General features: G+C 32.4%; 2 protein-coding genes across 3 annotated transcripts; one reads left to right on the forward strand and one right to left on the reverse strand.

Moving 5' to 3' along the window:
- Window positions 1-3,150: 3,150 nt before the first annotated feature.
- On the forward strand, window positions 3,151-6,863 carry LOC107950131 (bidirectional sugar transporter SWEET4). The gene is made up of 5 exons (XM_016884910.2): window positions 3,151-3,719; window positions 3,934-3,970; window positions 4,640-5,021; window positions 5,103-5,222; window positions 6,420-6,863. The coding sequence occupies exons 1-5, from the start codon at window positions 3,671-3,673 to the stop codon at window positions 6,597-6,599; spliced, it is 768 nt and encodes a 255-aa protein (XP_016740399.2). The 5' UTR covers window positions 3,151-3,670; the 3' UTR covers window positions 6,600-6,863.
- A 208-nt stretch (window positions 6,864-7,071) lies between these two features.
- LOC107950130 (protein NLP6) lies at window positions 7,072-11,236 on the reverse strand. 2 transcript variants are annotated; one of them, XM_016884909.2, is made up of 6 exons: window positions 10,819-11,236; window positions 9,765-10,336; window positions 9,580-9,627; window positions 8,536-9,469; window positions 7,436-8,385; window positions 7,072-7,360 (listed from the first exon to the last, which is right to left on the reverse strand). In XM_016884909.2, the coding sequence occupies exons 1-6, from the start codon at window positions 11,090-11,092 to the stop codon at window positions 7,253-7,255; spliced, it is 2,886 nt and encodes a 961-aa protein (XP_016740398.2). In that variant the 5' UTR covers window positions 11,093-11,236; the 3' UTR covers window positions 7,072-7,252. The 2 variants fall into 2 exon arrangements, with proteins under 2 accessions (XP_016740398.2, XP_016740397.2); XM_016884908.2 differs by having other exon boundaries at window positions 7,072-8,385.
- Between the last annotated feature and the right edge of the window lie 13,966 nt (window positions 11,237-25,202).

The raw sequence follows: 25,202 nt of genomic DNA on the forward strand, positions 1-25,202 counted from the left end.
AAGCTTTAAAAAAAAGTGATAGGAGGAATTAAATTATTTGACCAAAAGTTCTACCCTCTACCATTCAATGTGGGCTTTCACTATTAGTAGCAATTTGTCTCACACAATTTTCATTTTTTATTATTCAACCAACTAATGATCTTTAAACTTTAAAGCTAAAAATTTTCATTCTAAAATAATTTCAATGATTTTGTTTCCCTTTTTAAGAATAAAGGGAATAGGAATCAGATGTAGGGCTGAGATTAAAAATGTTATCATTATAAACTGGCAAAGATGATGAATATTATCCCTCTTTTTCTAGAAGAAATTATAGGTTAGGTTTTAGATGATTAATATTCCTTGTCTACCAAAAAAAGGAAGAAGCAGTGGAGATGTTTTAGTAAAAAACGTTTCCACGTTTTATTGCAATTTAGTTTAGAATTAAACTCTTGAGGGATGATTGAAATATGTCAAATTTAGATTCCACCGTGAGTAAAAAATATTATAACTTATATTAACACCCATTTATCAAAATTCTCCTATCCTTATTTTTATTTTTAAGGATAAGTTTTGATCTTTTAACTTTAAAATGTTATAAAATAGCCATTAAATCATTTCAAAGTTTTCATTTAAATCGTTATTGTATGACCTCTTCTGGTAGCACCACCTATATCAAATCAAAACAAATTTGAATGTCACGAACTTGCGAATCAAAATCCAAATAGTTTTCTTTTCCAATCACCAACATTGACTGTCAGAGCGATTGGATCTAATGGGTATTGATCTACTGTACCGATCGTCGAATTGTCTCTTCAAGCTCATTAGTCAGACTTTTCAAAAAAACTTAATAGCCTAATGACTTAAATAAAAAATTTTGAATAGTCCAATGACTTAAATGAAAATTTTTGAATAATTTAATAATTAATTTTTAAATTTTTAAAATTGAATGACTAAAAAATAAAATTATTTATAATTTAGTAACATTGACGTGAAACTTACCTTCTTCTTTTTTTTTTTTATTAAATACAAATCCAAACCTTTCTTCATAGTCTCTTTTAGACAATTTGTTGTTTATTCATATGCCACATTTCAAAGCGTTTCTTGCCCTTGTACAATCCAACCTTTTTACCTCACAACACATCAACATATTGCATGAAGGAGAGGTGGTCGGATGCGACTGACTCACGTCTCATCTTCATTTCTTGTCTTTGCACTTTTCAATCACTCAATCAAAGTGAAGAAGAAGAAGCAAGAAAAAAGTGAGGGTCCTTATCGGAATTTGATTCATTCAGACCTTAAAAGATCACATCATCCGTAGATGACCAAATAATATGTTCATATTGCAACATTGAAGGCTCACCATTGATTAGACGAACGTAGGGGGCAGGGACCTGTTTTATCGATAAAGACTTACACGCTTTGGTCACTTGATTATGTACAATGTGTGGTGTAACCTTCCTATTTGTCTGACAAACAAGATCCATCATAACTATCATGGAATATTATCATGGTGGAATATATTAGGTTCTGAATAGATTTTTGTTGGGTTTTTAGTGAAGATCCAATTCTTGGTGCATTGGATCTCCTCCCTTTCTTCTGTGTGAATAAATTCCCCTAACCCTAATACAAACAAAAACATGCACAGTACTAATGAAAAGATGGTATAGATTGTGAGATATGAAATTACTATACAAGTTGGAGCAATTTTGCATCTCAAAAACGGTAAAATAATAATTAATTTAGTAAATTGCTCCATATTGCTTTGAGGAAATGGATGACCTTTTTATCTTGAATTTAAAGTAAAAATATCATGGAGGCTCTTGTATTAAGAGTTAGATTATATTTTATTTTTTTACTGAAAAATAAGTAAATTAGTCATTATACATTAAATCAAAGAGTAAATTGATCTCTTCTCTTAAAATTTTATCCATTTGTACGATTTAAAACTGGTATGGCTGACAAAATAATTAGATAATGACACATGACATGTTATGTGTACTTCATGTTGACGTACGAGGATCAATTTTAAATAGCAAAAATGGATGCAATTTTTAACAGAATAACCAGTTTGCTCTTTGATCTAACATAAGTGAACTAATTTATCCATTTTTTGAGTAAAGTGGACAAAATGTAATCCAATTTTTAGTACGTTACTAAGGAAAACCGTGTGTTGAACGTGTTTACTGAGATCCAAATCAGCAAACTTCTTTATGTTCACTCTATATTTAGCCCAGAAATTTAATTAGTCTGTAGCTATAGCTTTGCCTTTTATCATCTCCACTATTTCAAAGTCTTGCAAGGCTCTTGAATGTGTCCATATCCAATGCAATTGATTTTCTGGAAAAAGGTTGAAGCCAATTGATACTTTGCAACTGATTTGATTGATAGAATTGCGTAAAAGGTTAGCACTATGTGTAGCCAATCTATACAAACATGCCAGAGCAAAAAAGAAGGGTTGAAAATGAAGAGAAAATAGTACCAATATAACAATGAGATGTGATGTAGTGATTGTTTATCTCATTCCTTAATTATAAGGTTAGGAGTTTGATTTCCATCCATGAGGATGGAGCATATTTTATAATTAGTCGTTTACCTCTTTAGAGAATACTCGTGACGAGGAGACTAGCCAATGTTATTGAGTATACTTTTTTTTTTGACAAAAAAAAACACAACAATACCAATATATCAATATCAGTATACTACTACATTATCTGCCTAATGCTGAATCTTTTTGACTTTGGGTTTTCTTTGTCTTCCATGTCTGTGTCATGTTCATTGTTAGCTGATCTCTGGATATTAGAAAGTGTTGAATGTTCATGGTGCCAAAATCATGTACCTTTTCAAGGTATATTTGCAGCGCGATGTTGTGATCATTATTTTACGATTTATATTTTTTCATTTTTGGTATTCGCATGTTAAAACGACATGATAAATAACATGTAAGGTTAATGTTAGGTGATGTAATGGATCTGATGTACAACACAAAATGCATGTCCAACTCATATACTTACCATGACTGATCTGTATTGACAGCAATATCAGTCCCAAGGTTGAAAATTGTACTAGTTTATTAATTTATTACTTCACTCAGCCTGATAATTAAATGCAATATTCCCTACAGTATAAATGAAATGAATTGAACCATTATATGAAAAGCATATTTGTCATTCAACCCTTGAAAAGCTTTTCATTGTGCTTATATAGTAAAAGGTTCCAATTGGGGTTTGTTTCACTTATCAAAAACGTGGCTGGCCAAATGTCTGCCTAAGATCTCTCTTGCAAAGTTGAAACCCATATGGAATTTTTGTTTTGGATAAGCTAAGACCTCCAATTGAGTGGAAAATAGCAGTGAATATCTATCATTGGCTTAGTTAACTATTCATGAGGAAATAATTCACTGCCATAACAGTTTTTTGTTTAGAATGCTAAGTGAATCCGTAGAGCTCTCGGCAGAGCTGAAACATTTCGGATCATACATGTCATGCAAGTAACCACCAGTTTTAGATACATCAACTCATTGATTCCTCTTTGTTTGTGTATATATATATGTGTGTACAAACTCATTGGTGTCTCATCCAAATCTATTCTCTTCTGAAAATATCCTATTCCTTTGGAACTCTCTCTCTCTCTCCCTCATTTTTCTTCTCCTTTCTTCCCTCTTCTCTCATTCATTTCTCTACTTCTCTCCGCCATGGTTTCGCACCTTGTCACCACCATCCGAAATGTAGTTGGAATCACAGGTACGTTCATATGATCTATGCTTTTTGGATTGCATCGTATTGATCGCTGTTATGAACTTAATGAAAAAAAATTATAACGATTCGTTGTAATAGCTATTTAAATTCCGAATTTCCTTAAATTTGCATATAGGAAAGGAGATTATTATTATTTTTCACTTTGACTTCCATGTATTTGAAGGCTAAACTAATGTTGTTTCTTCTGTTTCTTTTCCAGGGAATGTAATCTCCCTCTTCTTGTTCTTGTCTCCTGTGTAAGCTTTGACTTTAGCATAATCTTTCCAAAGTATCATTGAGTTTTTTTTTCCTTAATTTTTGAGATTTTCTCTTGAAGTCAAGAAAAAGAAAATAATCTTTTAATGTTTTAAGTTCCAATCTGAGGTATATTTTTCTTAGATTTATTTTAAGTTATTATTGTGTAGGTGTGTTTGAATTTATTTTCATTTAATTTTATATTTATGATTTTTGAAATCAAATCGATAATCAAACAAGTCAAACCATCGATTCTTACCACCAACCTGGTTTCAGTTAAATAAATTATTAAAAATTTATAAAATTTGGTTCAATCATTTTTTTATTCTGGTTTAACCAGTTCAAAATGATGCATAATCTAATAAATTCAAACCTTGTGTCCAAATTAATATACCGATTAATCTAATTCAGCTCCAACAACCGTGTCGAAATATGTTTTATTTTTAATTTTATATTATTTGGGATTGTGTTTCTGAATTCTAGAAAAAAGAAAAACAAAAGGGCATTGTTGGCTTTTTCACTGTGAAGGGTAACATAATTAAAGCCAATAATCAAACCTACCATAATTAGTTTTGCTAGTTACAAAGGAATTAGATTATTTGGGTTTTGCTTAATTAACGTGTTAAGTTCATTGCATTATTTTGGCTAATGAATGAGAATTATTGTGGCAGGCCAACTTTTATTAGAATTTGGAAGAAAGGATCAGTGGAACAGTTCTCCCCAGCCCCATACCTTGCAACCTTAATCAATTGCATGGTTTGGGTGGTTTATGGGCTGCCTATGGTGCACCCCAACAGCACCCTGGTTGTAACCATCAATGGCACAGGGACTGCCATTGAGATTGTATACCTAACCCTCTTCCTCATCTATTGCCATGACAAGAAAAAGAGAGTGAAAGTGATGCTAATAGTGCTAGTTGAGATGATTTTTATTGCGGGTGTCACCGCTCTGGTTCTTATCATAGCTCACACCACTCAACGTCGATCCATGGTGGTCGGAATTATAGCTATTTTGTTCAATATCATGATGTATGCTGCCCCTTTATCCGTCATGGTTAGTATCAATGGAAATCTATATATTGATTACCTATTAAACCAATTTTATTATATGATGACGATGATGATGATGATGCAGAAACTGGTGATCACGACGAAAAGTGTGGAGTATATGCCATTTTTCCTGTCACTAGCATCCTTTGCCAATGGTGTTGCTTGGACTGCATATGCTTTCCTCCCTTTTGATCCTTTTATTGCTGTAAGTTACACATTGGGTTTTCACCTTTTTCTTTCTCTTTTCATTACTCTTCATCTCTACTAACTCAACAAGAAAATTAATTATATATAAAACTGAAGAAATGAATCAAAAATTGCAAGTGGTACCAACGAGTTTTAGTTGAACTAGTATGGCATATTACATTTCAAAGAAGACAACACAAGTTTAAACTTTAAAGATGATATTATTAAGAAAAGTAGTCATAAATCTCGAGCATGGACCATAAAACAGAAATAAAAAATACGGAAATTAAAATTGAAAGTGGTCATACAATCCATTCTAATAATAAGTACATAATCTTTAGATACTACCTCAAGTTAAGAGCAAAACATATCAACGATCTTATAGAAGGTTGAAAGTGATACATACGAATCATTTACTAAACGAAATTGACAAAAAAACGTAAATCTTGATATTTACCAAAAACACAATCAACTTATAAATGTTTTTTTTGGGTTAAATAAATACAAGAAAAAGAAGAATTATCAAAATGATACAAAATAAATACAGTTTATTTTTCTTACATTGAATCACCAAAATATAAAGGCGATTTGGCTTTGTTTTCCACGTTTTCAGAGACCCTATGATGTAAGATGATGTGATAAGGTGTCTGAAAAAAGTAGAAAATAAAGAAAAATGGTTTTTACAATTAGCGAAATAAGACCTCTTGGATTGGTATGGGTTTAAAAAAGGAGATATCATGTTAATATTAATGTAACCGACTTTCTTACCCAATATATTTAGTATTAGTGGATACATTGTACAATTCAAATAATTGGCATCAAATTACCTCTTTTGCAAAGCCCAACAAGAAATGAAGTCTAGGAGGGAAGGTTGGTATTTTGTGTTGTTTTGGAAAGTTAGGCACCTTTCATTCCATGTGCCTTCTAAAAGAGAATGGCAAAGGAAATAAGGCCCTTTTTCACTAGGGACACAAAATCAGCTAACTACCATGTGGGAGGTTACATTAGGAATTTATATTGAATCATATCATGTCATCTGATCAAATGTAGAGTTGTTTGTATTTACTTTTAAGGTTTAGTGATGAGATGGTCCAGTTCATAGATTTAAACACTTGATCTTTTATCAAATACAAACTTTTGTATGGGTTTTGAGCTTTGAGATAGATCTGGTTTTGCAAATGATTTAATAGGGTTTGGGGTTTCATAAAATTTGCAGGTTCCAAATGGACTAGGGACATTGTTTAGTTTAGCACAGCTGTTGTTGTATGCCACATATTACAAGTCCACAAAGAGAATAATAGCAGCAAGACAAGAGGCCAAGATGGAGATGCATCTCTCGGAGGTGGTGGTCAATGGTGATAATAATGATCCCAAAAAGAACTGCACAGCACCTTAGAGACCCATCCTTCTACTATATATAACTAGAGAGGGTGTTTAATTTTGTTATGAACATCAATCACCATAAACATGGTGCTATGCAGCAGCTTGTTTACCTAATCATTTTCCCTTTCAAGTCTTCTTTTTCTTTTGCGGGGTAATGTGTGGGCTGAACTATCAAGTTTTAGATTTTTGTAAACTTATTATTATGTGGCCCAACTTTTATGCATATGGTTTTCTCCAATCCAATAATAAGAGGTCCCTGCAAACTTCTATGTTTAAATCTCAGCAGATTTCTCTCTCTTCCTTTTCTTTTTATATCACACTAAAAGAAAAAACTTGATAGTTTCTGATATAATAATTATGTTGATTTTTTACTTCACTAATTTTAAATTATTATCATTTGACTTGTGATATCAAATTCGCCATCATATCATCATCTGAAAATGAGTGGTTTAAAATGATATGCTAGATTTACGAAGAATTTATGATACATTACAAATAAAACGTCCTTATTCATTAGCAAAGATGACAAATTGGATTCATGGAATTTTTTTTCTTAGTTTCTTACAACTTGAGAAAGCTATTGGAAATAAAATCTTCAGTTTCGCTCGCCCAAAATTCTAGGACTGACTATAAGAATTACACTTTAAATATATATATACAACTTAATCACAACTCTCCAGTGCTCTCACAGGAACTCCCTAAATTGGCCACCGTGTCGTGAACTGATAATCGAATGATATTGCTGCCTGATGATCTTGAAACATCTAGACATTCCTGAAGGTCAGCATCACAAGCTATCAAAACCCATTCATTATCATCATCCAAATACTTGATATCAAAAGTACCCACCTCCAGTTTCAGCCTCTTGGCCACTTCCTCTTTCAGTTCCACTATCCCACTACTTAAGGAGATCCGAAATCTGATTATATCTTCCCTGTATGTAGCCTTAATGGTCACACTCTTCATTCCATGCCGAGCTGTTACATGGGGTGTTGTCTGAGTGAATGTATGCATTGTGTGCTTGATACCCAGTTCGGAACATTGCGGCGGTGTCCAACTAGATTCTGGTAATCGTTCATCGGCACCGATTTCTGCTACTATTGGACATAGGTTTCTTAAGTCTTTCGAACTTCCAGCATCCTCCACTAACATGCCTCCAAATGGTTCTCGAGGTTCTGCTGTCACAGGGGCTTCCGGCATTGAGAATGAAGTAGATATATTCAGTTCCTCTAAATGGAAGGCCAATTTGGGGGAGCATTGGTCGTGGCTGAAACCAAGTGGATCCTTAGTAGCGGCACTTTCAGTTGCAGGGCTACCTTGGCATGATCCATGAGAAGTAGGTGTCCCAGCACTCTCGTCTCTAGAACCACTCCCTGTTTTGAATCTGTTTGCCCCTTTATCCAAGCTTGGTGAAAGCCCATTATGGTGAGGGAAAAGTTGTTCTTGGATCAATGTCCTCCCTCCCAGCAACTGATCATCCACCAAAACTTGTGTGTTACTTCCTGGCATCTGACATGTGGGCAAATCGTTTTTGTCAACTTGAGGCTCGGAAGGTTTGGAATTTGTTAAGTTTTGTTGATGGGAACCATTCAAACCGGTTGTCCATGAAATGGAACCTACAGCAACTGGGAGTGGACTTGTGGCAAGTGAAGTTAAATCAAATGCTTCATCAGCACCTTGGACAGATTCAATAACATGCTTTAGCTTAGTGAGGGAACGGTTGACTTTGTTGATCTTACGAGATGGCCATCGGGAGATCCCATGCTGCCTGCAGATTTGCTTCATTGTTGTAGGGCAAACTGTAAAGCAAGAATCTCCCTGAGCATAGTCCATTTCAATAGGTATCGGAAATATATATATTCCAGTTTATATATAAATAAATCGGCATCTTAAATAATGCAAGTTAAAAAGGCAAAAAAAAAGTTTCGAAGGCAGAGCATAACACATACCACCAAGGCTCTTTGCAGCATCTTTGAGACTCCCTGCAAAATACTGTTGGAGCACCTCTAGACTAATCGATTTCTCAGTTTTCCCATGTTTTCTCTCGGGTTTTTTTAGTTCTTCATTCTTCGGAAGACAAACAGGATCTTGGCTTCCACTAGCAACAACCTTGCTTCCATCAGTTGCAGGGTCATGATTATCACTTAATTGCTTTCTCAATGAATCTATTTGCAGATCTCCTCTATTTGGCGAGCTGTTAGTCCCAGGTGGCGACTTCACAGATGGTGAAATTGGAATAAATTCGAGCCTTGAACTAAGCCTTTCATCTGAAGAAGCTATAATGATTTCTATAGATCCTTTATTCTCTTTAAGTTTGGTTCCAGGAGCAACCTTAATACACTGGAAATGTTGCTTTATTGTTGACAATATGGAACCCAACAAGGTCTGTTGTTCATTGAAGTCAGCAATAGCAGGAGGCAAAAAAAATTCAAGAACATAATCATCATCTCCAGTGTAAGTACTCTGTAAGCAGATTGCAAAACAGCTGGTTAATCCAAACATGCGTGCATAGTGTACTAAGGGGTACTCAGTTTTGCAGAATTGGGTAATATCAGCACAAAAGCATGGATTATGGGATAAAAATGCCCTCCCAGAAACCCCCTGTCCCTTTTGTAGGTGATGTTCAAGACAAGCCTCCCGGAAACCCCACATGTGAGCATCTACAACATAGAATGCTACGTCAGTCGTGGATATGCAGACTTGTCCCATGCAGCTACCATCAAAGCTCGTACAGTATTTCTTTGAACCACCACCATGGGCTAAAACATTACGATGCCTGCAAGGGACCCAGGTTTGAGCCAAAGGTAGTTTGTGTGTTTCACAGACCATCGTCAAGATCTCCAGAATTTCAGCCAGTGCATTTTGACGACTTTTATTGCAAATCTGGTATAAAAAGCATTAGTTTGTCAGCATAGATATAAGAAATGGAGGACCACCACAATAAAATATCAGAAAAGGATAACAGATTTGACACAATAATCAGTGCAGTCAACCTTGGTGCTTGGATGATCCAATATTTCTGAACTTTTCAAATTAGCTGCCTGCATAAGAACTGAAATCATGTGACTGAGGGTGCTTAAGAATGCGAGAAATAAGGTTCTCAGAGAAAGGAGTAATGATTTAGCACTAATCAAATGCGAAACTGGTAAGAGACTAGGTAGGGTAAAAGAAACCCAACCTCAAGTGCTTTGCATACTTTATCAACCTCAGGTGCATAGTGAATCATCGGTGAAGTCATTATGAGTTCAAGTACACCAACACAGGACTGTTTAGAAGGTTCGAAGACTGGCAATGCCAAGGTTCCCTGAACGTTGTAATGCAGAGCATGATCACGCCGTGAATACTCTCTGCTGGAATAATACTGCACATTTGGAGTCCATTCCGGCAATTTTTGCCTAAAAACACGGCCAGGAAGCCCAAGCTGTACATCACTCTCTCCATCCACAGAAAACATGTACATCAAAGAAACCATCCTATACTGATGTAACCCACTGCTATGTGGATCAAGGACAAAAGGTTGCCCAGACGTTGTTAAAACGTAACGGCCCCCGTTTTTTACAGGTGCCCAAACCTGAGCTAGAACATGTTGTTCAGTTGATTCTTTGAAGTAACGTAGTGCCTTAGTCATCCTTTGTTTAATTACACAATAACTATCCGGGTTCTCAAGGGGTAGCTGTCCCAGAAATGGAGAAGGCATCCCTCTATTATCATTCTCCTCCTTTGGATATTCATTTCCAGGATTGGGAATACCTGCATTTCGGAGAAATATCAAGGCAATTAAATATGTGCAATTTCCAGCATGAATTCAGTGTTTCAAGTTACGGTTTATTCAAAAGACAAAAAAACACAAAAAGACATTCACTCTCCATAAACAAGTGCTAAAGAAATTACTATAACCATATGGTTTCAAGTTCTTCTTTATGGGGTTAGTTTGGTTACCAAGAAACTTGGATTGGAACTTAATTATATAAGCGTTATATTCCATTAACAAATTATCTTACTCTCCAGGTCTTGAGAAACCAAATGGAGCTTTTTAAATCCAGATACCAGAAATCATGTTAGAGAGTCAGCAACATCTTAAAAGAAGAAATTTCCTAAGTTTTCGGGATTATCAAATTCAACCAAGGCAGAACAGACCAAAGTTCAAGCTCCAAATCAAGCAAAAAGTCAATAGTTTATCTTAATCAGGAGAAAAAAAAAAGAAAGGGAGAAAAGAGTTGAAAGGGACTAACACGTAACAAGAAGATTGCAATCGACAGGGTGAGAGCCAAGCTTATTATTATCATCATCGGAGAAAACCCAGAGAGGAGAACAAGGCTGTTCAGAAGAAGAAGCTAAGATAAAAGGAGAAGTGGGGTTTGAAAGGAAAGACTGATGATCCAACGGCCATGAACTCTCGAGATCGAGATCATCCAAATCCATAATCCCCTGACTTTGTTCCAAGTGGTGGTGGCGATATTGTTTTGAGGGAAAAGAACACGCGTTGCCTTCCACTGGCTCACACATTTTCTAGGAAACCAAACAGGGAAAAAGAACCAGTTATTTTTCTTAATATTATTTTCCTGTAGAGGAAAGTTGTTGGGTCGTTTGGTGGAGAAGAATACAATATCGAGACAGACCTGGAAATGGTAAAAAAGAACAAAAAAAATTGCAGTGTGATTCATCTTTACTTTAATAATATTTTAATCGGAGGAATCCAATACAACAGTGGGGTTGTGGGCAAGTTGCTCCCATTTGGATTATATTTTATTACCCTTCCATTATCACCTCCTCTTTTGGTCTAATTATCGGTTTAGTCCCTCTATTATACTCCCTCTTTTGGTCTTTATTTTAATTTGGTTTCTCTATTCTTATAATGTTTATCAGTAGGTCCTATGTTAATGGAAAAATATTTGAAACATTGTTTGGTAGGATTAGGTTGATGACAATAATATATAGGGTACGGTAAAAAATTAAAAAATAAATATATAAAAGAAATGGAATATACAGCTGTAAAATTGAACGTCGATAATGGCAATATAGAACGATCGTAAAGCAATAAGAAAAAAAATAAAACACACAGATTTTACGTGGAAACTCTTTTGGAAAAAAACCACGGGTAGAGGAGAAGAAAATTCACTAATGATGAAAATCGAATGATACAAGAGGAGTTGTGACTACATATATTTAAAGGTTGAAAAAACCTTATTCTAATCAATGTAAAATAGACGAAGTGTAGTTCTATACGGATTCTACTCGGGCCTTCGGGCGTCAGCCTTAAACCCTCCACAAATCCCCTAGTTTTACCATTGTATCATTTTTTTAAGAGGAATTTGAGTCACACAACTCAAATAGTGCAAAATTCTAACTATGCTTGTAGGCTTAAAAAATTACATTCATCGTATACCAAATACTCACCTATTTTTTTATTAACTTTCTTATAGTAAAGATGATTCGAATAACACTTTACAATAAAAAATCATATTATAAGGGTCTGTTTGATTGCCAGTAAAATATTTTCCGTAAAATGATTTCTGGAAAATGTTTTACTTTTCTGTAAAATGATTTACTGGAAAATATTTTCTGGTGTTTGATTGAATCTGTGTAAAATATTTTCTGCAGCTTGGCAGATTTTTTGAAAATATTTTTCGAAAAAGTTGTTTTTACATATATTAATATATATTAATAAATTTTTATATTTTAAATTATTTTTACATATATTGCAATGATTTATTTATAATAATACTCAATTATTAAGCTACAATATTAATCGTTATAAATTGAAAAAAAACTAATATCAAATAAATTATTTATAATTGTGTTAAAAAACAAGTATTGAATAATTAAAAAAACAAGTTACTGGAAAATCGATAAACAGAAGCAGTTTTCTATCGGAAATGAAGGAAGGAATGAAGGAGGCGATAGAGAGGAGAGCACGGAAAATGTCTTACGGAAATTGAAAGGGTAAGACATTTTCCCTAAAATGTAACCCATTTTCCCTTGTTTTGGAGTTCATTTTCCAAATGGAAAATGTTTTCCGCCAATCAAACGCTGGAAAAGTTGGAAATGATTTTCCGGAAAATCAATTCCGTCAATCAAACAGACCCTAAATGTTACATTTGGTAGGAGTATTTTTCACTTATTCTGGAGAGGTCTTATTTTTTTTTTACAAGAATTTTTACTTATCTTTCAATTTTCAAGTTTAAAATTGTATTGGTCATATTTGCTCTTTTTGACACAATATCTAAAACTACTCATAGTCCCTCCTCAACCCATAAATAAGAGGATAATGCACTTCAGCACACTCGAACTTACGTCCTCTTATATTGACAATATGTCTATATCAATTATAATCCTCCAATTTTTTGAATGTATATTTTTAATGGTTATTTTGGTGTGGTATGCTAACCATCATCACTCTATTGCTTCCGCCAAGCTGGTATATAGATATGAGCAATTTAGTATAATATAAATAATAATGGTTCATACATGTCATTTATAATACTCTTTGTATTTTGATTTAGTGGGAGTTAATTAATGATAATTGAATATGAGGCTAATAAACTTTTACATTTGGAGCAGCATTTAACGCACAATTTACTCCTACTGTAATCTTAAAGAAAATCTATATAAGTGGAGTGTTATTGGCATGAGATTTTGTTGTTTATGTAGTTACTTCCTTATTTGAAGCATTTAACATGTTTAATTAGGTCTATGCCTTTAATTAGTTAATTAATTTTGTTATTAAATTTAGACAAAAATAAGTTATATTTGTCCAAAATATCAAAATATTTGTTAAATTCTAGTATTAGTCCCTATAATTTCCAAAAATTATGAATTTTGTCTTTCTACTTTAATTTGATTAATCTGTCCCTATACTTTCTGAATTGGCCAATTTTAGTTATTATACTTTTCGAATTTTGAAATTTTGGTCTCGACCCAAACAAAAACAGTTAAATCCATTTGGTTAAATTCAATTACTAGTCATGTACTATGTGTATAGTTGTTCATATTCTCCAATTGAATAATTCTAAATCTCTATACCTTTTAAATTTAGAAATTTCAATTTTGACACAAACAACAGTCGTTAATCCATTAACTAAAATTTGTACTAAATAATATATGAAAATAACACATGATAATATATTTGTTGCATCAAATTTTGGAAATCTCATAACTTAATAAATTTAACAAATACGAGGATTAAAATTTTAAAATTATAAAAAAATAGTAGAGATTAACCTTTGTTACTTGACGAATTTATCATATTCTATCCACGGTTTAAAGCCTTTTACTCAAAGTGGTTAACGACTCATCCCCACAAATAAAATAGAAATGAATATTAAAAGTAGGGTTAATGCTTTTATCAAAAAGGGAAAATAAAGTAGGGTTAATGCTGCATTTCACTAATTAACAATTAACAACTTGCTAATCTTCTAATTTTTTTTAATTAGCTGATCAGTACATCATTATTCATTGATTATGTTTTTGACTTTTTATATGACGATTCCATGGAAAAGGAAATTTAATATTGGAAATGTTATAATTAATTCCTTTACATAAACATTATTTTGTTTTTTTAAATATTAAAATATTAAGTATTACTAAATTTTATAAGCTTTGAATTTATATTAAAAATTTATTTGGTAAATTATAAAATATAAATAGTGAATATAATTATCTTTTTTATAAAAATAAATATTAATTTTAAAAAATTACTTATTTTTTTTAGTTTTAATCTTATTATTTTGAATAGTTTTGGGTAAAAAATAAATATGATGGTCTAAATATCTCATTTCTGTATAAATTTCAAATTTTTAATAAAATAAAATATAATTTAATATTTTCTTAATAAGTTATCTTATTTAATTATTTTTTTTTGTTGAAAATTGTATATTAAGTAAAAAATTAAAATGATTATCAAACACATTTAAAAGTCAAATATTATTTAAATGGTGTATTAAACACCTACTTAATTTAAGAATAAGGTAATAAAAAATGACGATGGAGGACCCACGACACATGAAATGACACAATTGCCCCTAACAATATTTATGTCGTTCGCAAGAAAATCAGAAAATTTGTTGGTCAAAACATTGACATATCGGTGAAATAAGTGCTCTAATCATGCCATATTATTATTATTATTATTATTATTATTATTATTATTATTGAATATTACAAATTATGAAGGTTATCAATGTCAAATCTAGTATTTAATATTTATAGGGTAAATTACACCAACAGTTACTCATTTTTAACCTCAATGACAAAACAGTCACTGAACATTCAATTTAGTTATTCAATTTTCAAAAAATAACAAATGAATCCTACAACCATTTTCCATTACAGACGTAACAAAAAGCTGACCTGTCATCTCAGTGGGTAAATGACCCTAATTTAAAATCCTAGCTGGGCTAGACAGTAAAAGAAAAAGAAGAAGCAAAAGAAAAATAAGAAAAGGAGGAGGAGGAGAAGAGAAAAATTCTATAGTGGTAGCAGTAGCATAAGGTTGTGGATCGCTGCGACGACGGTGGGGCAAGCTTCACAAATAATAGTTTCAGTGACGAGAACGGTCGAGAGTTTTTCTTCGTTGTATCCGACCAAATGCACCATCTCGACCATTTAGGAACAAAGCAAGATCCTTTGCTACATTACCCAGTCCAATTTCGAATTTGGGATCTTTCTAATTATTGTCCCGACCCGAAATTTCTCTTGTCGGCATTTGGTTGTCCCTTTGGAGGAACCGCTTTCTTTTTTTCCCGAAAATCATGGGTTCAATCGATTGTTTGGTTTGTCTGGATGTTCCTCTTGTTTTGCTTTTGATTTTGTTTTATGCAACTTGATAATATTGGCAATGGAGTTAGTGTTGTTTAGCTTAATCGACCCTTTTGTTTATATCATATATCCCATGAAGATCTCGACAAATTTGAGCTGTTTTGATTCTTAAATCGCTTGAATGTTTCTTTGGAGGATTTTATCCTCACCAGTTTGGTTGTGGGTACTAATAGTTTGATCCCAAATTGCCTCCAATCCCATTTCGATATGGTTTTTCCAGAGTTAATGGATTTGGCAGTAGTAAAAGACAGTCGGATCCCAATTGTGGTGGCTCCTCTATTGGAGGGTTGAAAAAGAAAAAAAGGATAACGTGGTGGTTTGGAGGTCATCGATGGTGATGCCAAAGATGGTTGTGGCGGAGGTGGCGATGGTGAGATTGTTGGGATGGAAAAGAAGAAGTATAAACATATTGGGCCATTTAAGCAAAAAGTAAAAATATTGAGCCATTTATTAAAAAAACAGAAAATGAAGGATGAAAATAAAACAGTCACTCAACTTTGCCTTGTCCAACGTGGCAAGTTAATTGGCCAAGTCACTTGTCCCGTTAGACCTATAATGGAAAATGTTAATGGGTGACTGATTTGTCACTTTTCGATAACGTTAGTGACTAATTTGTTATTTTTTGAAAGTAGAGTGACTAAACTGAAAGTTGAATTTCTGTTTTGTCATTGAGGTCAAAGTTGAGTGACTATTGGTGTAATTTACCCATATTTATATATTTTTATCAATTTAAAATTTTTTAGCTCAATTTGTTTTTAACATTTAAAAAAAAATCAAATTTGACTATCGAATTTTTGAAAAAAAGTCGAAGTGATGTTTTATTAACGAGAATACTAATTAAAATATTTAATTTTTAAACATAGTAGCTTGTGTGACAATCCAAGTCTACTCCAGGCTAATTTTTTTTTGAATTTTTATGAACTTTTTATATTATAATTTTTGGTGTATTTTTATATTTTTTTGAATTATTTATTTACTTGACATATAAAACAAATGGTGTTATATTAGCATGATGTGCACATGGACTACCATGCAAGTTGTCACACCAATAACGTTAAAATTTAATATTTTAGTCAGTATTTTTATTAAAAACGATTTAACTCTTTTTTTTAATGTTAAGGGTCAAATTTAGCTAAAAAAAAGAATAAGGATCAAATTAACAAAAAAAATGTAAACGTTGGGCTAAATTTATCATTATTCCTTTAATCATAGTTAATGAAAGTATTATGGCAATCCCTAGATTATATTTTGGATTGCATTTTGATCTCTTTATTGGAAAAATGAACAAATTAATCCCTAAATGTTAAATGAAGGAGTAAAATGATCCCTCCATTAAAAGCGGGATGTTAAATGCTTATTTTGGCCTTTTATATATAAGGCACAATAAAAATAGCCCTTGACCTTTACTAATTTATTCAATTTGACATTACTCTTTTATTTGAAGTAAATTGATCCTCAATTTTTTATTGTTAACATGACATTATTTTATCTTATATGTTATGTCAACAATAACTTAAAAATTAGTTAAAATCCAAAAAAATAACAAAAATATAATAAATCATAAATAAAATTTATTATTCCAAAAATGGAAAATATTAATAAATATTAAATTTTACATAAAAAATTTAAGAGTTTTTTAAAATTAAAAAATCACTCTGTTGTTCGTTGTTCATTTAAATATTTAAAATAAATATATTTCACAATGATAAAAAATTAATAAATAAAACAAAATTTTATCTCTTATTAACTAAAATAATTACTATAAGGTTTTTTTAATAATATCATTATAAGTTCTGATCATATCTGTTCTTTTTGACACAATGCTTATAATTACCAATACGCTTCAAAGCCCTCGAACCCACGTCCTCTTGTATTGACAATAATACACATACTAATTAAATTAAGACTTAATCGACAATCACTATTAATAATTAACTTGAAAGATTAATGAGTTTCGAATTACTGGTTAAATAACTATCATGTGAGATATTAAGCTGTATTATATTATTTTCATACAATCACTTTTAATATTGTGATGAAGGAAGATCAAGAGATAGCTACACCATTGTCAATGGAAAGTGCTAGGTGGCTTTGAGTGTTCCCGTTGCAGTTGCCACCATAGCTTAAACTCTTGCATCATCTTTTTGAGACTTTAATTATTTTTTTTATTTTTTTATTTATGTTTTCAATTTTTGTTTTGTTGGTTGATTGCTTGAGACTTGTTTCGAATGCAAATTGTGGGATTTATTGTTCTTTTCTAGCAATTAATTATTATTAGTTATTGTATTTTACGAAAGTTATGAATTTAGTCTATATATTTTAATTTGGTCATTTTTAATAACTGTATTTTTCAAAATTTCTCACCAAACAATAAATATTAAATTCATTAAATTAAGTTCTGTCATTTCCAAAATATGATATAACAAACATATTATCATGTGTAATATCATGTCAGCTTATTATTTCCCTATATTACTCACCAAAAATCCAAATAATGGATTAACGATTGTTGTTTGTGTCAAAACTCAAATTTCCAAATTTGAAATTTATAAGGACTTATAATGATCCAATTATTGGAGAATATGGACTAAATCTACAACTACATGCATGGTACATAACTAGTAATTAAATTTAACCAAACAGATTAAACTGTTACTATTTGAGTCAGGACTAAAATTTTAAAATTAGAAAATTAAAGGATTAAAAAATGACCATTTTGAAAAGTATGTGGATTAAAATTGATCAAACCAAAGTATAAAAAACTAAATATTTTATTTGAATAGAAAAGTTGATCAAGCCATTAAGAGTGTGTTTGATTATCACAGAGGAATTGGAGGAAATTTTATACTAATTACACCTTGTAATTATAAATAATTCTAATTCTCTAGATTTGTTTGATTAATAGAGGGTGCTTACATCGTAATTCTCAAATTCATATTTGATAGTATAAATTGTAACGACACAACTAAATAATTTTAAATTCTAAAAAGATACTAATTATTATAAAAATTATTAATAATATTTGAGAAAAAAAATCTCTAAAGAAGTAACAAAACCTAAAATCAAACAATTGTATATAATTCATTAGTCGAAAAAAGTATTCTACAATTCGATTTCTAATAAAATTACCAATAAATGAATATCCTAAGAAATTTTATCTAATTACTCTAGCATTCCATATTTGTTGAGTTATTCTATTTTTAAAATTAAACATATATTCATTGTTATTATCGATTGTGTAGCTTCCCCGACTCAGCCTGGACGTTAGGCCCGAATCAAGGAGATTACATCGATCACCGAAATGGCCTAGTAGCTATCGAGGTTTATAAAATAGTCATTTTAAAACATTTGCTTGTTTTGATGGAAAACTTTAGTCTATTTCCAAAATAAGTTTACAACTTTAACAAAATCCAATTTGGCTTAACTTTCCTACGTAATGGTGACTATTTTTGAAAACTTAATTAATTTTCGATTTATTTAATACTTAAAAATTTATGATCTAGCAATGAATAAATTGATACCTAATCTTAGTTTTAATAGAAGCTGTATTTTATGCATAAATAATTAAATTCCCTAATTTTAATAACCTAATCAAAATCAAAGGTAATGTATGTTGAATAATCCCTAAAAACTTAAATCTCATGCCATAGTTTAATAAAACATTATAGTTTCTGAACAATAAAAATTTTCAAATAATAGATCTAAAATACTATAAAAGACAAAACTAAGCTGATTCCCTCCGAATGTCGTGTCAGCATCCTAACTTGATGATTTATTTGTAATGATGAAGAATAAAGGGGAGTGAGCTATGAAGCACAGTGTGAGTTCAATCACAAGAAGATCAGTTCAAACGGATGATACGTCATACTAAATAATAATGCATAGTATATTGCAATCAAATAGCAAATCAGAGAATTAGTTTCTCAAATTAACCATCAATAGTATCACAGAATTCACAATAGTAGTTTCAAAATATTGATTTTTCAGTTCATCTCATCGCTACAACATCTCAATGTTCACCACAATGCTTATGATTATGCATACAATGCAATTTCAATTATCAGAAAAGGGTCCTACCCCACCGTTACACACCACAGTAAGAGTTCCCTAGAACTCCTCTACCTTTAGACCATGCTGTGAACGAACCACTTGTTGTGGATAAACCACTAGTAATAAAAAGGGTGGATGAACCATTGGGGTTTTTGATAAAAACTTATTGCAGACAAGTTGTTAATAGGTTTTGAATACACAACATGTTTGCAGATTAAAGCTGCTAGTACGGTGTAACATAAGGTAGATTGTACATATCATCAGAAATACATATACAATAGACATATATATCATTCACAATTCATGCAATTATATATAACATTAATTCAACCAATCAGGTCATGGATTCTAAAGTTATTCATATTATCAAAGACTTTATTGAAAAAAAAAATAAAGCACTAAAAATAGTTTAGAAACCATTTAGGGACTAAACTGAGCAAATTATAGAATTCAGGGGAAAACTGTAAAACAAGGGCACATGTCCCTATAAAAGGGCTACACGGTCGTGTTGCCAGGACATGTAACAGACTGAGACTGTGTGGTGATTTCAAAATCAAGGTATAGGGAAGACACGATTGTGTGGAAAGCTTTGGGCCGTGTGAGATTCAAAATTCTTAGGGTTTTAGAGGGACATGGCCGTGTGAGGGGCCCCGTGTGGTCTACACGCCGTGTGGCTGGCCATGTGGCTCTATTTTGAGGCAAGGTTTGCCTCGATTCACTTGTAAAAGAATACACACCTGTCACTAGGATCTCGAACGATGTTTCTCGTGCTCAAATCTGGTTTGATGCATCTAAAACGAGTCATTTAAACGATAATTTCCCATGGGTTAACATTTATTTTCTAAGATTTATCAAGATTCGACGATATTAACGAAATGAAAGATTGACTAATTGATTTGAAAGATCAAATATCATATAGAAGTTTTACAAAATTTAGGGTCTAAACTTTAGATCGAGATGCACTTACGGAACTTGATGGAATTACAAAGGTTATCAATGATGATTTCAACAATCGGTAGAAAATTGATTTATCAGCGATTGATTTGATATTGAGAGCAAAGATAATTTTAGCAATGGAGCGAAAATTTGATGCAAAGAAGATGATGAAAAATAAATAGGAAGAGAGAAGAGAAATTCAAATTGGAATGGAAAAAGAAACATAATCCTAGTGTAATTAGGGGAAAATGGACTAAATAACTAGGATTTTCAAATTTGAAAAGGTTGTATGGTAATTTCCCTATTCTGTTGAAATAAAATGAAAAAGACTTAGGAATGGAGTGGTTTAAACTTAGTTGTGCTAGGAGAATGAGTAAGTGCTTAACTATTCTGTTGAAATAAAATGAAAGAGACTTAGGAATGGAGTGGTTTAAACTTAGTTGTGCTAGGAGAAGGAGTAAGTGCTTAACTATTGGGTTGCTGCCCATTTCTTAATAGGTTTCTACTCCAAATAATATTTATTTTGGTATGGCTTCTATCCTAGGTTGCTAGAAATTTAAAAAGGAAAAATATTAGAGGTGTGGTTTGAACTTAAGACCTCTAATGAATGTACAAGCTACTTATCCATCAAGCCTAAGGCTTAATTCTTACTTATTCATTACAACTAACCCCATATATTTTGGGGTGTGACAAATCTCCCATCCTTAAAGAAATTTTATCCTTAAAATTTCAATCGCTTAGCCACAAATCCATTATTCCTCTTTTCAAAACAACCATCACGCTTTTGCTACACAACTCTGATTCCTATGCAGTTCTATGCAATATTGGGTCTTATGTCTAATATAAAAATATACCTATGATAGTATCGGATGTATCTCGTTCCTCATGACTTCTAACGACATAAACAAGGGCGAGTTATCTAGCCTTGATTCAGTTTTCATTGGTTGCTACAATATTTGTGGTCCTATTTTGACCACGACCCCTTGGAGGTAAGTGATACAATCTCTGGTTTTGGGTCTGATTTGTAGCAGGAGGTTGCGCTTGCTCGATCTGCCAAGGACAATCCTTATACCTATGCTCCATCGATCCACATTTCAAGCAGACACCCAATTCCTCCAACACTTGCCCAAATAGTGTTTACATAATACGTATAGTTAGGAGTCTTACCCTTAGGATTAGTTGTAGCAACCCCTTGCTGTGGACTACCCTCCCTAACTCGTTTGATGCAACAAGAATTCGAGTTAGTAGAACCAGAATCCCTCTTTACCGAGGCCTTATTCTTCTCCCGTTTTTTGTGTTCCACTTGTTTGGTCTCTTCCACAATTTTAGCTTTTTCCATTATGGTCTCAAACACCCATTCCTGGTGTGAAGCGACCTGTATTTTGAGATCGTATCGCAACCCATTTTCGAACCTTATACACTTTCCCTACTCTATGATGACCATTCCTTGGGCATAGTGGCTGAACTTCAAAATTCAGCCTCATATTCTGATATAGTTTTATCTATTTGTTTTAACTCTATAAATTCGAGTCTGCGGACTTTCACATACATAGTGCCTAAATATTTCTTTTGGAAGGCCTCTTGGAAATATTCCTAAGTTATACATTCAACATGCGTACCTTTTATAACAGATTGCCACAAATGATAGGCTTCTTCCCTTAACAAGGACACGGTTCCCTTTAGTTTTTATTCTAGAGTACAATCTAAAACTCCAAAATCCTTTTCGTAGACTCCATCCAATATTCGGCCATAATAGGAGTCTTCCCAGTAACGCCTTTAAATGTTTCAGCCCCATTTGATCGAAGTTTCTTTGCAACAAACCCACGACTCCCATTCCAGTTTGGGCTCCAACAAGTATTTGTAACACTCTCAGCACTACCTGTGTCACGACATCATTGTCGTTCTCATAACCTCTACCACTATTGGCGGTAGAATTTTTAACATACTCCTCAAGAATCGAGTTCTTACCCTAAACAGTGGATGGCTCTACATATGAACCCTACGCAGCCTACCCCTACCTCGTCTACCTTGGGTGTTCATAGTGATCTATCAAAAATCTAATATTTAAAGGGTATTTACATGTTTCAAACAAAGAGCTTCAAACATTAGTTATTTCCTGAGTCTTTACAGTCTAACAATCACAGTTTATCTACAGTTTCAAGAATGACAGTGACTAAAGTAGGACAGACATCAGAGTCTCGAATTTAATTTTTTGCAAAAAAATCAATTTTCAAAACTTGTGGCATGATTTTTCCCAAAATATCCCTTTTTGATGCATGCATGCAGACTTATTCAAATTTTCACAGTCCAAGTTTTGTAAATATGTAGCTCTGATACCACCAAATGCAACCTTTCCAAATCGGTTTAGATGTTAAGCCCAAATCCGAGAGATTATATTGGCCAACAAAATATCCTAACAATGATCGGGGTTTATAAAATAATCATTTTAAAATATTTGTTTGTTTTGGTGGAAAACTTTAGTCTATTTCCAAAAAAATTTTACGAGTTTAACAAAAATCGATTTGGCTTAACTTTCCTACATAATGGTGACTACTTTTGAAAACTTAATTAATTTTCGGTCTATTTAATACTTAAAAATTTATGATCTAGCAGTGGATAAATTAGTACCTAATCTTAGTTTTAATTGAAGCTGTATTTTATGCATAAATAATTAAATTCCCTAATTTTGATAACCTAATCAAAATTAAAGATCATGCATGCTAAATAATCCCTAAAAACATAAGAATCGTGTTACAGTTTAAATAAAACATTACAGTTTCTAAATAACAGAAAATTTCAAATAATAGATCTAAAATATTATAAAAGAAAAAATCAAGCCGAGTCCCTTCGAATATTGTGTCCGCATCCTAACCTGGTGGATTATTTGTAAATATGAAGAATAAAGGGGAGTGAGCTATGAAGCTCAGTGTAAGTTCAATCACAAGAAGTTCAGTGCAAACAATCGGTAAGTCATATTAAATAATAACACATAGTATAATCGCAATCAAATAGAAAATCAGAAAATCTTTTTTTCAGATTAACCATAAATAGTATCACAAAATTTACAATAGTAGTTTCAGAATATCAATTTTTCAGTTCATCTCATCGCCACAACATCTCAATGTTCACCATAATGCTTATGCTTATGCAATTTCAATTACCAGAAAATAGGTCCTACTCCATCATTACACATCACAGTAGGAGTTCTCCAGAACTCCTTTACATTTACACCATGTTGTGGATAAACCACTAGTAATAAAAAGGATGGATGAACAACTGAGTTTTCTAGTAAAAACTTTTTGCAGACAAGTTGTTAGTAGGTTGTGAATACACAACATGTTTGCAGAATTAAAGCTGCTAGTACTGTGAGGTTAAACCACTCAAACGATACAGATAAAAGTTGTTCAAACGGTATGGATAAACCACTCAATGGTGTAGATAAACTACTCAACTTCCTCCATTCATATTGTCTCGCCAATGCTATGCATGTTCAAAACAAATCAATACAATACCATTTAATATGCTTTTAACAAAATTTTATAGTAGCAATCATTATGCTTATAATAGTTCGATTTAGTGGCAAATATTATGCTTATAACATATTGATTCAGTGGCAAAAAACATGCTTATCATGTGTTTGGTTTAACGATAACATAAGGTAGGTTGTGTGTACCATTACAAATACAAATACAAATACAAATACAATAGACATATATATCATTCATAATTCGTGCAATTATATATAACATTAATTCAGCCAGCCAGGTCATAGATTCTAACATTATTCATATTATCAGACACTTAATTGAAAAAAATAAAACACTAAAAATAATTTAGAAACCATTCAAGGACTAAACTGAACAAATCATAAAATTCTGGGCAAAACTATAAAATAGAGGCACATGGCCATATGGGAATTGCAAAATCAAGGTAAAAAGAAGAAACGGTCGTGTGGCAAGTTGTGTAGAAGGCTTTAGGCTATGTGACATTTGAAATTCCTAAGGTTTCAATGGGACATGGTCGTGTGAGAGGACTGTGTGGTCCACACGTGTGGCTGGTTGTGTGACCTTATTCCGAGGTACGATTTGCCCCAATTCACTTGCAAAAGAACAGACACCTGTCACCGGGATCTTGAACAATGTTCCTTGCGCTCAAATCTGGTTTGATGCACTTAAAATGAGTCTTTCAAACGACAATGTCACACGGGTTAATGTTTGTTTTATAAGATTTATCGAGATTTGACGATATTAACAAAAGATTTGTCAAGAACCGTGAAAGATTGACTAATTGATTTAAAAAAATCAATATGAGATAGAAATTATACGAAATTTTATGGTCTAAACTTTAAATCGAGATGCACTTACAAAACTTGATGGAATTACGGAGGCTTTCAACAATGATTTCAACAATCGTCAGAGAATTGATTATAGGGGATTGATTTGATATTAGGAGCAAAGATAGTTTCAGCAATAGAGAGAAAATTTGATGCAAAGAAGAGGATGGAAAAGAAATATGAAAAGAAATAGGAAGAGAGAAGATAAATTCTAATTGGAATGAAAAAAGAAACATAATCCTAGTGTAATTAGGGGAAAATGGACTAAATAGCTAAGGTTTTCAAATATGAAGGGGCTTCATGGTAATTTCCACTATTCTACCAAAATAAAATGAAAGGGACTTGGGAATGGGGTGGTTCAAACCTGGTTATGCCAGGAGAAGGAGCAAGTGCTTAACCATTGGGCTACTACCCGTTTGCCCATTTCTTGATAAGTTTCTACTTTAAGTAATTTTTATTTTGGTGTAGCTTCTATCCTAT

This window comes from Gossypium hirsutum, chromosome D03, assembly GCF_007990345.1.
Source record: "Gossypium hirsutum isolate 1008001.06 chromosome D03, Gossypium_hirsutum_v2.1, whole genome shotgun sequence".
Classification (NCBI taxonomy): domain Eukaryota; kingdom Viridiplantae; phylum Streptophyta; class Magnoliopsida; order Malvales; family Malvaceae; genus Gossypium; species Gossypium hirsutum.

What these genes read in the sequence shown, in the direction of transcription:
- LOC107950131 (XM_016884910.2), top strand. Translation starts at nt 3,671, where the DNA reads ATGGTTTCGCACCTTGTCACCACCATCCGAAATGTAGTTGGAATCACA. An exon ending in AAATGTAGTTGGAATCACAG is followed by an intron (nt 3,720 to 3,933) that starts GTACGTTCATAT and finishes TTTCTTTTCCAG; the next exon opens with GGAATGTAATCTCCCTCTTC. An exon ending in CTTTTGATCCTTTTATTGCT is followed by an intron (nt 5,223 to 6,419) that starts GTAAGTTACACA and finishes TAAAATTTGCAG; the next exon opens with GTTCCAAATGGACTAGGGAC.
- LOC107950130 (XM_016884908.2), bottom strand. Translation starts at nt 11,092, where the DNA reads ATGTGTGAGCCAGTGGAAGGCAACGCGTGTTCTTTTCCCTCAAAACAA. An exon ending in TTGCAATCTTCTTGTTACGT is followed by an intron (nt 10,337 to 10,818) that starts GTTAGTCCCTTT and finishes TCCGAAATGCAG; the next exon opens with GTATTCCCAATCCTGGAAAT. An exon ending in TGCTGCAAAGAGCCTTGGTG is followed by an intron (nt 8,386 to 8,535) that starts GTATGTGTTATG and finishes CTTGCTTTACAG; the next exon opens with TTTGCCCTACAACAATGAAG.